This window comes from Rhinolophus hipposideros (genome assembly GCF_964194185.1).
Source record: "Rhinolophus hipposideros genome assembly, chromosome: 1".
Taxonomy (NCBI): Eukaryota; Metazoa; Chordata; class Mammalia; order Chiroptera; family Rhinolophidae; genus Rhinolophus; species Rhinolophus hipposideros.
Window position 1 is genome coordinate 93451548 of NC_138047.1, and position 13795 is coordinate 93465342.

The 13795-nt window shown below is 47.1% G+C and overlaps 1 protein-coding gene across 8 annotated transcripts in view; it reads right to left on the reverse strand.

Moving 5' to 3' along the window:
* The window catches only part of RBPJ (recombination signal binding protein for immunoglobulin kappa J region), a 194151-nt gene that overhangs the window by 84923 nt on the left and 95433 nt on the right, over window positions 1-13795 (reverse strand). For 2 of the 8 annotated variants that reach the window (XM_081046055.1, XM_081046056.1), the window contains exon 1: window positions 7699-7940. The exons of 2 other annotated variants lie outside the window; for them this stretch is intronic. In XM_081046055.1, coding sequence (XP_080902181.1) covers window positions 7699-7718 — 20 coding nt within the window. In that variant the 5' untranslated portion in view covers window positions 7719-7940. Of the gene's footprint in view, window positions 1-7698; window positions 8020-13795 lie in introns of those variants that run through there. 4 more of the 8 variants (XM_081046058.1, XM_081046059.1, XM_081046053.1 and 1 more) reach the window with 3 other exon arrangements.

Consider the following 13795-nt stretch of genomic DNA (forward strand, 5'->3'; position numbering starts at 1 on the left):
GACTTTCCCATTTCTAATTACTTCATCACTCAGTTTCCAATTGGTAGTTGTTTTTCCCTCACGTTCCCTTTTCACACTTCCCCTCAACGCCGCTTACTCTATTTATTGAGCGCCCACTACTTCCAAAACTGGCCTATGACATTTCATTTCCCCTATCTCATTTAATCCTCACATCAATACCAAGAAGTATTATATTCTCCCATTTTTTTAGGCAAGTGCAAGACTTAGATTAAGTGACATGCTCAAAGCCACGGATCTATTTTAGAGATAGTGCTGTGATTCTAAAGCTCCCTATGCCACCCTGCCTCAAAAAGAGCTGTTTGTTTTTCCATTCCTAGGCCTACCACCAAGATGAGACCTTGGTCGGATTTCTCTTATGGTATCCATCAATTCCAATCTATTTTACACTGTTTACATACAGCCTCACCTCATCAAAAACGTTTAGTGATGCCCTCCCATATCCCTGATTGATAATTCAAACCCTTAGCTTAGCACTTGCTCCACAATTAAGGTCCTCTAAGAGGCCCCAGCCAGTTTTCCAGTTTTATTTCCCACCACTCCCTATCAACTTTCACGTTTTCTATGAACTCTCCTCCTTTGTATAGAGCCATACAATTTTTTGCATGAAAAATTTTCTCACATTCAAATCAAAAGTCACATGATTTCAAAAAGCATGCTGGGAACTATGGAAACAACGAAAAGTTCAGCGGTTGTCATGGTTAGGGAGGAAGGAGGGATTTAGGGCAGTGAAACTACTCTGTATGATACTACAATGGCAGATACATTGTACATTTGTCCAAACCTCAAGAGTGAACCCTAGTGTTAACTAAGGACTTGGGAAGATAATAATGTGTCAATGTAGGTTTATAAATTATAACAAATGTCCCACTCTGCTGGGGGATGCTGATAACAAGGGAGGCTATTTATATGTGGGGGCACGGAGGACATGGGAAATCTCTATACCTTCCCCTCAATTTTGCTGCTCCAAAAAATAAAGTCCATTTAAAAAAAAGTATGCTGGCAAAATAAAGCAAGATATTAGTGGGTCTGCAGTTTTCCAAAACGGGAACAAACACTCTTGTTCCAATTATGCAAACCAGCTTAAAACTTCTATGTTCTGTCTGGAGCAAGATTAGCTCCAAAATAAGTTGTTTATAATAATCATTTTTTAAAATCCACAACACTGGTTCTATATTTTATAAGGCAACTAATATTGTAGTTATATATAACACAATCTTTACCACACTATTAAAAAACAAAACAAAACAGGGCTTTATAACGTGATAAACATTTTTCCTGGTTACATAAACTTTTTATGAGAAACTATTCTTATTCATTTACAACTCTACCAACTAATTAACAATGTACAAAAAATTAGCCCTAAGACCAAGTTAAAAATACTGAATATACAAAAGGAAGCACAGGAGGGGAATTAAAAGAATCAACTTGATTTTCTAGTGTATTCCTCTGCACATCCAAGAGGAGCAGCACTTTCACTGCAGGGCTTTTGCAACTTAGGATACCTAAAAAGTAGTGGTTTCTAGCTTCTCATTTTTGTAAACTTAAAATAGTGTAAATATTCCCTAGACTGCCATGAACATGACCAATCTAACTAAAAAGCTGCCATGCATTGTCTCAACACAACAAAACTACACAAATATTTATACAGATTACTACCAATTACACAAAGCAAGCCGGAGAGCCTCCAACGCTTGCTCTTCCCCAGGAGTAAGTTATGTTCAGGAACTACATTACCCTTTCACACCATTAGGATATTGTTTCATTCCCTGGAGCAGAAGCAGGCCTAATGAGGCACAAGCGACACCATGCGTGATGCTGTGCCAGACCTAAGGGGCATCCAGAACTGTGGGCAGCGTGTCTGAGAAATGGTACCAGTTGGGCATTCAACATTCCTACATTATTACGGCTGTTCAGGCAGAGAAGAAAGCAGTAAGACACAGACCCCAAAAAGTTGGGGGTGACTCAATGACAACATCCGTGGTCAAGCAGTAATTTACCAAGTATGTCTGCTTAAAACGCCAAGGCACATATTTCAAGGGCTGCGGTCCTCTGTACTAAATACACTGCTGCCTTCCTAAAACATGACCCACAAACCACACGTTGCAATATAAAAAGTCCGTCTTGAACCCTGTCTGTGAAAAGTTACTAGGAGAAACTAACTGGTATAATTAAAATATCGTATAGAGTGTTTTAGTATTTACAAATAACTTACACATATATTGTTTTATTTGACCTTTATAATGTCACATATTTTCCCTTACTTATAGTCACAATGTGCCTGGCAGATAAATACAACAAAATTATCATTCCCTATCTTACAGAGGTAGAACCTGAAGCCTGGAGAAATTATAAGTAACCAGTCCATAAGAACTGAGTCTCTCTTAAGGTTATCAATTTATTTGGTTCAATGGCATGAATCCACCAAAAAAGCAGTGTACTGTGTTTTAAGATTTAATGTACATCCTTATGCATCTAAGCAGTACTTAAAAACACTTAAAAATAATGTACTCTTCTGAGACCCACTTGACAGTCAACCATTTAAAAAAATGTGACATTTAACCTTGTCAGTTTTATACAAACAATACAGTATCTTCTAATAACCCAAAAGAAACTTTTACCTAAGAGTTTTACTATAATGCGCTCAGGGGTTATGAGACTGCCGCCAGTGGAAAATATCAAATCCTTTGGGCACTTCAGCAACTAAATTCCCTACAGAATCAATATATCAAATTCTGCCTACATGAACCACGCTGCATGAAGGTTTCAAAGTACTCAGTCCTTTGCTCAAAAAATCCTTTACTGAGTCCGTATCATATGCTAGACATTCTTTTGAGTATAAGAATATATAAATGATTAAGAGAATGATATCCACCACCAAGTAACTAATAGCCTTTGGATGTGACCATTATAATTTAGTATGACACTTCCAAGAAAATTATACCAGGTCCTTTTAAAGAGGGGCACTGAACCCAGCCTGGTGGATCTGGTTAGAATATCCTCAGACCTAAGTCTTGAATGACAACCCATCAACACCAGCACTTTTCAAGCCCAGGAAGGCATTAAACTGCTGAGCCCATGCAGGGAACTCCAAGTTCTTAAATATGGTTGGAGCACTGAACATGTAGGGAGAGAAGGGCAAACAGTACAGGTGGAAAAAAGGTAAATGGAATAGATATAGAGGATCCTACATACCATGCTAGCTAACACTTTTTTTTTGAGCACTTGGTATGTGTCAGGCAGGCATCCTACTAAACGTTCTCTTGCATTTATTTAACCCTCACAACAACCCACTGAGCTAAGAATAATTACCTTGCAATAGATGGAAGAGGCAAGGAGAGATTAGAACACCTGCCAATGGTACAGCTTTTAAGCGGCAGAGACAGAACTGGAACTCAGTTCAGGTTAAATGCTAATTGTGAGCTCAAGCTACCCATCCAATCTCTGCTGCCTCTCTTAATGAAGGCTGCTAGGGGGAGCCATTGAAAGGTTTTGTAACTGAGGAGTGAAGTGATCAGATTTGCTTTTTAGAAAGACTGTGGAAGGTGGATAAAGGGTGCTGAGTCTAGAAGTAGAAAGAAGAGACTGCCCATGTAGTTAGTAATCCAGGTGAGAGATGATAAAAGCATCAACTGTGGCGGTGAGGACGAAGTAGACAGATTCAAGAAATTTTTCAGGAGAGAAAATTTATCAGTTCTTAGTGAGTAAATGTAAAGGGTTAGTGTGTGAGAGGGATCCAGAAACCTGGCGTGGGGAACTCATTGGGATATGATATCATCTACCAGGAATAGAGATGCAACAGGTTTTGTTTGTTCAATAAATACCTACAGAGTGTCTCCCATACGCAGGTCTGAAATTACAGTCCTGGTGGTTAGAAAATATTCTTGAGAACAAATGACAAAGCATTCAAAATACAAAGTATACTGAAAATTTATTATAACTATTAACAAACTTGGCCTAAAGTCTAGTGAAAACATGCTGTGCTATTTTTTAAAAAAATACTACCACATGCAGAAAACAAGTCAGTAGAATAAAAGCATCCCATAATTTTACAATATTATTACATTTGAGTTTGATAGACCTTCAATCTCTTATAACACACACACACACACACACACACACACACACACACACACACACCACCCTGTAATTTGTTTTACTCTCCCTCTAAGCTTATAGGATAAAAAATATATCTGCTTTATTACCCAAACTATAATACATATTTGGTGTGTTTTTTTTTCCATCCTACTATCACCACTGTGATTTGCCAAGAACTTAGTTCATAACCTTCTACTTGACTTCCTACAAAATATGACCTACTTCACATCAGCTTCAGTCCCAATTCCTAGACTTTAACCACACCTTTCGTCTAAGGATGCTCTCTGCAAATCCTAAAGCACAGCAATCCTGTGCAGATGTGGCAAGTTATTACAATTCCCATTTTACTACATAGTTAGGAAATTGGCCCAGGGGATGCAGAGTAACTTGGAAATAATCACAAAGCCTGATGCCAAAAATAACAACTTTTAGTCAATCCATGAGAAAATACTGCCCCTAGTTGAAATAAGATGAAAATGAGTATTAGAAGAAAGCAAAATGCAAAATAATGTTTTAAAGCCAAGTCCTAGGTTTTTCAAATTTATTCTTAAAAATGACCAAATACTAGAATTAAGATTTGCAAGAACTGACACCCTATTTCCCCCCTAATACCTTATCCATCTGGAGTGCCAAAAATGACTTAATGAATTAGAGCTGGCAAGAGTGGCTTCCCCCAAAACCATCTTTTTTCTTAGCCACTTAAAAGACATTGATAGAAATCTGTTAGTATAAGAGGTAACATTTTAATAAACCTAACTGCTTAATAGCTAACACTTAGAAGCACATTAGAATAGACCTGAAAATACTGATAGTGAGCCTCATATTTTTCCTGCACTCTCCTGCAATATGCATGAGCAATAAATTTACAGCTTTAATCATCAATTATCAGAAAGCTTCCCAACCACGACTCATGCCTTATGCTTCTAAATATGCTATTGTTTGATATAATTTAGTAAAGATACTGTTTCATTTGGTCAGGAAATAAAGATCTTACACAATTTAGAAAGAAAAAAACAACACGGTTTGTAAAAGTTGCTTTTATGATGTTTGTGTGATCATTCTTATATGCGTAAGTCAGAGCAAACTACCTTCCATTATCATTACACTTTGCTTATAGTGAGAAACAACAGTGTGCTCAAGATTCTACCTTCAAAAGAATGATTATGCACTAAGAACAAGTAAAGGGGAAATGATTGTGGGTAAAAATCCAGTCATGGAACCCAGACTGCAAATTTTGACAAAAGTCTCACGTTATCAATCATGAAACATGAGTTTCTGTCAATTAAAATTCATACTAATTCTAATGACAGCCTTCAAAAATAAAAATAAAAACGCTTTCCACTGTACCAACATTCCTCACACTACATCCTGCACATCCTCTACTAGTGGCATTTGATGTGGAACTTTAGTTTACAAATGATAATCCAGATGATTTGGAGGGTAACTTATCTTCCAACAGCAGTGATAAACGAGGGGGGAAGGGAACCTCCCGAAATACACCTTCGGTGTCGCGGTCGCGGTAAACCTGGCCCCTCGGGCCCAGTACCCGAGCGAGGCCGCTTAGACACCCCCGCCGCTGTCTCCCCGCCCGCCCCACAGCCACTCCGGGCTTTGAACACCGCCACGACGATCCGCACCCCGAACGACTGAAAGCTCCTCTGACCCTAAAGCTCCGTGACCTTCAGACTACCACCTAAACGTCCTTCCACTGCTTTTCATTAATGCGTTCCACAAAGACTCTAGGAGCAGTATTCATCAACCACAACTGCAGTCTTAAGCGCTTCCCCCATTTCAACTCCAAAGATGGGGCAGAGGGTTGTCATAAATCTACAGAGCCAAAGCGAGTCACTGTAAACTATAACGATGAAGACCAGGTGAAACATTGAGACCAAACTCCCAAGCAGGACGCCTTCCTTCTTCCTTACGAAGCAGGAGTTACTGGTAAAAATAAACTCCACACCTAGAGTCTAGAAAATGCTGCAATTCTCCACCCCAACGTTCACAAGTTGTTTAACATCAGGATTCACTTCACTGCTACTCACGTGCCAAGCGAATGTCCGATGTGGATACCTGAAACTACCGTGCCACGGCAGGAGACGCGCGCACACACACTCACACACTCACACACACACACTCATACTCACACACTCACACACCCCTTACACACACACTCACGCACACCCCTTACACACTCACTCACCCCTCACACACACACTCACACACCCCTTACACACACACTTACACTCACACACACTTACACTCACTCACACACCCCTCACACACACTTACACACTCACACACCCTTACACACACTCACACACCCCTTACACACTCACACACACCCCTTACACACTCACTCACACACTCACTCACCCCTTACACTCACACCCCTTACACAGTCACACACACCCCTCACCCCTTACACACTCACACACACTCACACCCTTACACACACACACTCACACCCCTTACACACACACACTCTCACACTCACACCCCTTGCGCGTCTCCTACCCGTCCGCGCTCCGACCCCCGCGGGTAAGCCCGCTGCCCTCGGCCTAGGCCGCCAGACACCCAGGGCCGAGGGGCGAGAACAGGACCTGCTCCCAGCGCTACTGTTTCCGAGCAAAACCGCCTCGGGCGCACAGAGGCGACGCAAAGCGCAGACCCTGTAGCCCCGGGAGAAGTGGGGGGGGCGCACAGAACCCCGAGAGACACGGTGCGGGGACGGGGGACGCCGGGCGGCACGGACCCCACGCGCCTCACACCCCGAGACGGCCCGGGGCTGCCTGCGCCGACGGGCACCAGGTGGAGTCCCGGCTGCGACCGCGCCGCGCAGCCCCTGCGGGGCAGGGGGCCACCGCCGACGGGAGGGGCAGGGGGTGCCGGGCGCGTAAGGCGCCGGGCGGGGAAGACAAAGCCCGCGGGGACGACCGAAGACGGCACAGAAGGTGAGGGCGACGCACGAGAACAACAGGGCACGAAAGATGAAGGGAGAAACCGGCGCCCGGGCTGCGGCAGGTCCCCGAGCCGCCGACCGGAGGGGCACAACAAAGGGGCCCGGGGGGAGGACAGCCGGCGGGAGGACATGGAGAAGGGCTGCGGGGCGCCACGGTCGGACAAAGCGCCCGGGGCGGCGAGACAAAGGGCCGGGGGTAGAGAGTCGCGGGGGGCAACTGGGAAAGACAAAGCGCCCGGGACCGGGGCACCGGCCGGGCGAGGAGGCGACGGCGACCCCGAGACACAAAGCGGCGTGGGGCAGAGACGCAGGGCCGCGGGCGGCAGCGCGGAAGACGAGCGGAGGGCACGGCGCCCGTGGGCCCCGCGCGCCCCGCCGCACTCACGCCCGCACCCGCCGGCCTCGCCGCCGCCGCCGCCCGCCCTCACGCGCCGGAGCCAGAGCCACGGCGGCGCACAGCGGGCTGCGCACGGCCACACGCCGCCGCGCCCGGCGCACGCGACGCAGCTCCCGCGCCCCCCGGACGCCCAGCGCGCCGCGGCCCCCGAACCCGCCTCCCGTCGCGGGCTCGGAGACGCCCGCAACTTTCCCGGTTCGCAGCGCTCCGATTCCCTCAGACTTACCCTGTCACAACAGGCGCCATCTTCCACAAACTCTCGCCAAAACTCCAACCCTCGCGAGATTCCCCCCGACGCCTGCCCTGGTGCCTCTCCCCCGCCCCTTCCCTTTTTCCTCACTCCGCGATTCCACCCAGCCCCCGCGCTCCTTCTCCCCTAGCAGCCGCCGCGCAGAGCCAGGCGCCTCGCGCCGCCCGCGAAGTAGGGGATCCTGCTCGCTGCCTTCCCTGGAAACCTACCCAAGCGATGGAGCATGCGCAGGCGGCTCCTCCGCGGGCGAGCCCGCCGTGTGGTCCATGGGGAGCGCTCCGGTTATCCGGGTTTTGAGACGCGCCTGGAAGGACGTACGTGGAGACTGAGGAAAACCGGCGGGGATTACGACGGGGACGGGGAATGGAGGGGTCAGGAGGCGGGGCCGAAGCGGAGGGAGGAGGGGTCCTGGGAAAATCGGCCGCGTTTCACAGGCCTAGATGAAACACCTCCTCAAATGGGTGTTTTCCAAGTGGCTTCCCGCTCAGTCCGGTTCCCAGCCCTTTTCATTCATTCAGACGTTCATTGGACGCCTCCTTTATGCTAATGTCAGCGTTAGGTGCGGGAGCTACCCTGATGCCTGGAGTTGGGGCCAGTGACCCAAGGAGGAACTATCCTCCTTCATTCGAGCCTCTCGCTCGCGGAGGGACGGACAAGCGTACCGTGGGGTGTGAGCCTCCAGAGCTATGTAAAGGGACAACTTTTGCAGCTGAGCTCGGTCGCCTTAGTTTGCTTTTCCTTGCATGTGAAATGAGGTCCGGCCAGGGCCTCCGGCAAAGACATGCCTAATGTCCACCTCGCATCCCACGCCAGTGCGTGGGAGTGGAAAGCCACCGCTTCCCCGCCCCGCACTCCAGCCGGCGGCCCCGCTCGGACGGAGCGCTGCCTGGGCTGTGAGCCTCCCCAGGACCTCATCACGGCGCCCAGCCTTGCAGGACCCTAGGGGCAGGAAGGAACAGACTCCGCACGCGCCTTCCCGCGAGCCGGGCACAGTCGGGGACACGGCTCGCTGCCCGGAAGGTACTTCAGGCGACCGAAGCCTGGAAGCCTCCGAGCAAACGTGGCCCGACTGGGCATTTAGCAAAAAGGTGCAAAGGCCCAGTCCCCGCCCTCCCTACCGGCAGCACCCCTTCCCACCCTCTCCCCCGCCTCGCCCTTTCAGTTCCTAGAGATTCCCAGAACCAGCACTGCCTCCCGCAGGGAGCCCCAAAACCCGGAGAACTGGACTCCGCTGCCCGAAACCTGCGGAACGCGCTGCAGGGCCGGCGCGGCACGCGCGAGCGCCACTGCGCATGTGCCCAGCGCGGGCGGCTCAGTCTCACGCTACACCGCCTTCCCCTACTCGACTCAGACACAACACGGGCCGTGGGAAATTTCGTAAGCCTCGCGAGACTGCGCCCGCTGTTGCCGGTGCTTTCGCCCCAACTCTCGCGGGGCCCGGGCGGGACAGGTGTCTGTCTGGTGCGGCTCCGGGTGCTGTGCGTGCGGCGCGTGCCCGGGCGGCGGGCGCGGGCGGCACCGGGAGGGCCGGGAGCGGCTCGCCGCGGGGGCGACGCGGGTGGGCGCGTGGCGGGCGGCGCGGGGAGGAGGGAGGCCGCGAGGGTTCTCGCCGTCCTGCACCTGCGTGTGACACTTTGTGGAAGGAGAACGGGTCGGGTCGGGGCACTCTGAAGCGAGAAGGGGAAGCCAGGAGATGAGAGACTCCCGGGGCGGGCGGTTCGGAGGTGAAACTCGAGGGGAGGAGGCGCCCCAGGCGGGTCCCCCGGGGAGGTTTCCTGTCGCCCTCGGCGAACCTGGTACTTTCCTGCACCGAGTTAGACGCCGCGTCCCCGGCCTGGGCGAGCTGGCGGCCCCCGGGGTCGGGTCTGAGTCACCCCGTCTGGGCCTCGCTCTGACACAAGCTCGGATTCCCGGAGCTGCTCCCTGCTAGCGCTGCGCTGGATTCGTGCTCGTCTCCCCGCGGGCCCCGCGACTTGGGTGCGCGCAAAAAGCTGCTCCCCGCGCGCTCGCCTCGTGGCCTTGGTGGATTCTGCCTCCCCTGGAAGGACCCTTTTTTTTTTTTTAATTTCTTCCCCGCTGATCTCTTCCTAGCCTTTTAAACTGATTCTCTGCATAACAGTTTCTGTTCTTTTTTTTTTTTCTCTCCCCCTAATAGGACTTAAAATACCGGTTTTGCTTTCATTCACCTTTCAGTTGGTTGACGTATGCATTCCATTGTTAAGTATTGTTTCATCGGGGGCCTTAGTGACAACTGTTTTAAATGCATGCCTTCTTTGTGGATTATTTCTGTGTCCAGTGAATTCCTGGTTACATTCTCCAACCAGGCACGGTCCACACTGCCCCCGTGTAGCTCTGTGCCCGCCTCGCCTAGTGGTCTAAGAACTCCCGTCTTGGTGACCTCACAGACCCACAAACGTAAAATTGAATTCCGTTTTGATTTTTGGAGGACAGTGAGTCCTTCGATTGGGGTTCCTGTTCTGCTGGTTGTAGACTGGATGAGAAATCACAATTTTGAATTGTTTTCAAGGTTTTTTAGTTTGTGTGTGAGTGTGCATTTCCCTCACCCTTTGATTAAATGTTTCACACAGCAAAAGAGAAGCTATAAGGACACGTACTGTAATATCTCCATGCCAGTCTGCTGGGGACACGACAGCTCAGGAGGAGGACAGTGCCCATGGGCACACATTCCGCGGAGCCTTCATCCCAAGAAGACACTTCAGTCATGGTCCAGTGCAGGCCATTGATCTAATTTGGAACCATGGCCATCTGAGAGCCCCCGCCATGGAAAGCCAGGGCAACCGCAACGCACATCACAACTCCTCTTCACCCTAAAACGTGCTCCACCTGCATTCTTTCCCCATCCCAGTAAATGACAACTCCATCCTTCCTCTCCATCAAGCCAACAACCGCAGAGCCATTCTTGCCTTCTTTTCCTCTCACGTCCAACATCTCATCTAACAAAACATGCTGGCTCCACTTTCAACGTAAGACCCACAGTCGGAACAGTTCCCCACCTCCATGGTGACCAGCCCAGTCCAAGCGATCCCATTTCTCACCTGCTTTACAGGAAGTCTAACTGGTTCTCCCTTCCATTCTCGCCCTCCCTCGGTCTGTTCCCAACAGAGCATTCAGGGTAACCCTCTAGAACTCGCCAATGGTTTCCCATTTCACTACACAATCTGGCCTGCCACCCTGACCTCCCTGACCTCTACTCTTCCCCTTAGCTCTCACCAGCAAACCTTCTTGCTGTTCCTAGAACATAACTCCTGCCTTTGCCCTTTCCTCAGATGCTGTATGGTTCCTTCCTTCACTGCTTTCAGGTCTTTGCTTAAATGTCACCTCAGTGAGGCCTTCCCTGACCACCCTTCACTAAAGTGACTCCTCACACTCCGTGTTCCCTCCTCTATTTTCCGTACAGGGCTTATCATTTACTAACACAGCATATATCCTACCAGTGTGTTGTGTTTACTCTCTGCCTCCTCCCATTGTAATGTAATCTTAATGAGGGCAGGGACTTCTGTCTTTGTGTTCATTGAGCCTTAGCCACTAGAACAATGCCTGGTGCAGGATAGATGCTCAGTAATCATTTGTAGACTGAATAAGCTGTCTTCCACTTTAGAGCAGAGCAGAAATGATTCTGAAGACTCACGAAGCCTTCTAAGGTTCAAAACAGTATTGGGGTTAGACCAGACTTGAATACCCCAGAGCCAGCCTGCCTGCGGAGGAGAAAAGAGCCTATAGAGCAATTGCCTGTGTTGACTTTCTGCCAAAAAATTTCTTACTCCTGGGTTAGACCAGAAGATGAGCCTACATTTATTTGAAGGGTTTCCATTACTCTCCATTTTAGAACCTCAGGAATGAAAACACTATTGACAGGATATTAAAAAACAGGTATTCTCACGTGTTGCTAGTGAGCGTGAAAATGGATGTAAGCTTTATAAAAACCATTTTGATAAAATTTAACTACTACCTGTTAATCCTACAATTCCATGTCTAGAAATCTACCTAACAAATATACTCACACATGTGAAATTACTTATATTGCAGCATCACTGATGGGAGAGAATATTCTTTAACAACCTAAATGTCAAGAGTGTCTTATTTTTTAAAAAGTCATGATATAGTCGTAGAATTGGATAGTGTGCATTTGTTAATAAGCTGAGGTTGCTTTTTATGTACTTGTGTGAAAGGATCACAAAAAGCAAGGTGCAAAATGGTGATAGATAAATATATACTTATTTGCCTATATGTATCTAAAATGGTTCTGGAAGAACACAATAGAAACTGTAAACAGTGACTGCTTCTCTCTAAGAGACTTAAGGGTTGGAAGACATAAGTGAGGGGGTGCCTTATCTCACAGCCAGCTTTGAATTTTGTATCAAGTGCATGTATTGCCTATTCAAAATGTAAAACATAAAAAAGGGGGGAAAAGGAATAAATGTATAAGAAGAAAAAAATTGACCAAATAAAATTGCTTTCTCCCATTTGCTAGAAAACTATTTTCTAATAGAAGTTATGTACACGATCTACCATCTCAGTAGAATTAAGTACCATAGGACTTCACCCCAGTCATTTGATAATACTGAATTCATGGTCCATTCAAATAGTAAGTTTAAAGTCGTTACCACTCCACATCAGGTATGATCTTTGATGGTTTACAAAGATGGATAAGACAAAGCCCTCAGGACTTCCTGGCTAATGGAGTACACAGGCCAGTGGCACTCTAATTCCAGGATAGAGGTACAAAGGAAGAAGCACCTAACTCTTGCCTGTTGAGACCAGGGAAACCTTGCAGAGGTGACTTTTGAACTGACTCTTAATGGAGTGGGAGTTCAGAAGACAATAGGAGGAGGAAACATGAGACACACAGGAAACAGCATATTCAGGCTCTGAGGTGTGAAAGCATTTTGTATTCAGGGGAACTCCAAGGGGTTCGGTGCATGTAGAAGGGGGGGGGCGGTTATTGGAGGGTAGGCATCCTAACCGGTCTCAAGAAGGACTTGGTAGAAAAGTGGTTCTCAAAAGTTAGTGGGCTGGGCATCAGAATCACCTGAATCCCACTCCCTAAGACTAAATGAGCAAGTCTGAGCTGAAGCCCAGGAACAAGCATTGCTAGCAAGCTGGTCAGGTATTCTGATGTAAATTGTCCAGGAAGCAAGCCTGCAGAATCTTTGTTGTAGAAGTTAGGTGTAATCTTCAGGAATTTCACATTAAAGGGAGTAAGGACATATAGTTGTTTTTGTTTTTAAATAATACATGAAATACTTAAACATTAAAAGGAATGAGTTTGCAAACCCCTGAGTATATCCAATGGGCTTGTGAAGCAGTCAGTGGCAGTGAGGTAAACATTCCTGAAAGGATCACGTTTTGCTCTGGTGGTTTAAACACAGTGACACATTTCAATATTGTTTTCATTCTAAGATTGAGTTCTACCGCCTTATATTGAGAGACACAAAAACATTGAAAATTTTGCTAGGCAGCCCCATGACGGGGAACACAGGCTCTAGTACAACAATGTATGAGTACTAGCTGTGAAACCTTAGACAAGTTACTTAACCTGTCAGTGCCTCAGTTTCCTCACCTGTAAAGTGGAGATAATAGCACCTACCGTGTTTCCGTGAAAACAAGACCTAGCCGGACCATCAGCTCTAATGTGTCTTTTGGAGCAAAAATTAATGTAAGACCTGGTATTATATTTATATTATATTTATATTAATTATATTATATCATTATATATAGGATCCGGTCTCATATTAAACTAACACCAGATCTTATATTAATTTTTTTATCCAAAAGACACATTAGAGTTGATGGTCCGGGTAGGTCTTATTTTCAGGGAAACTTGGTAATTCATAGGGTTGTCATGAGGATTCAAAGAGTTTTTATGTCTAAAATATATAGAATGATACCTGTAACATAATTGTTATAGCAATGTTAGTTTTTATCATTTTTATTCAATAAATCTGTAAGTTGCACTCATCCATGAAAATTCTTATAAAACATGTCAAAACGTCTTTAAAACTTCAAAGATCAATAGCAAATTGGCTAAATATAGTGATGATTTTATCCAGAG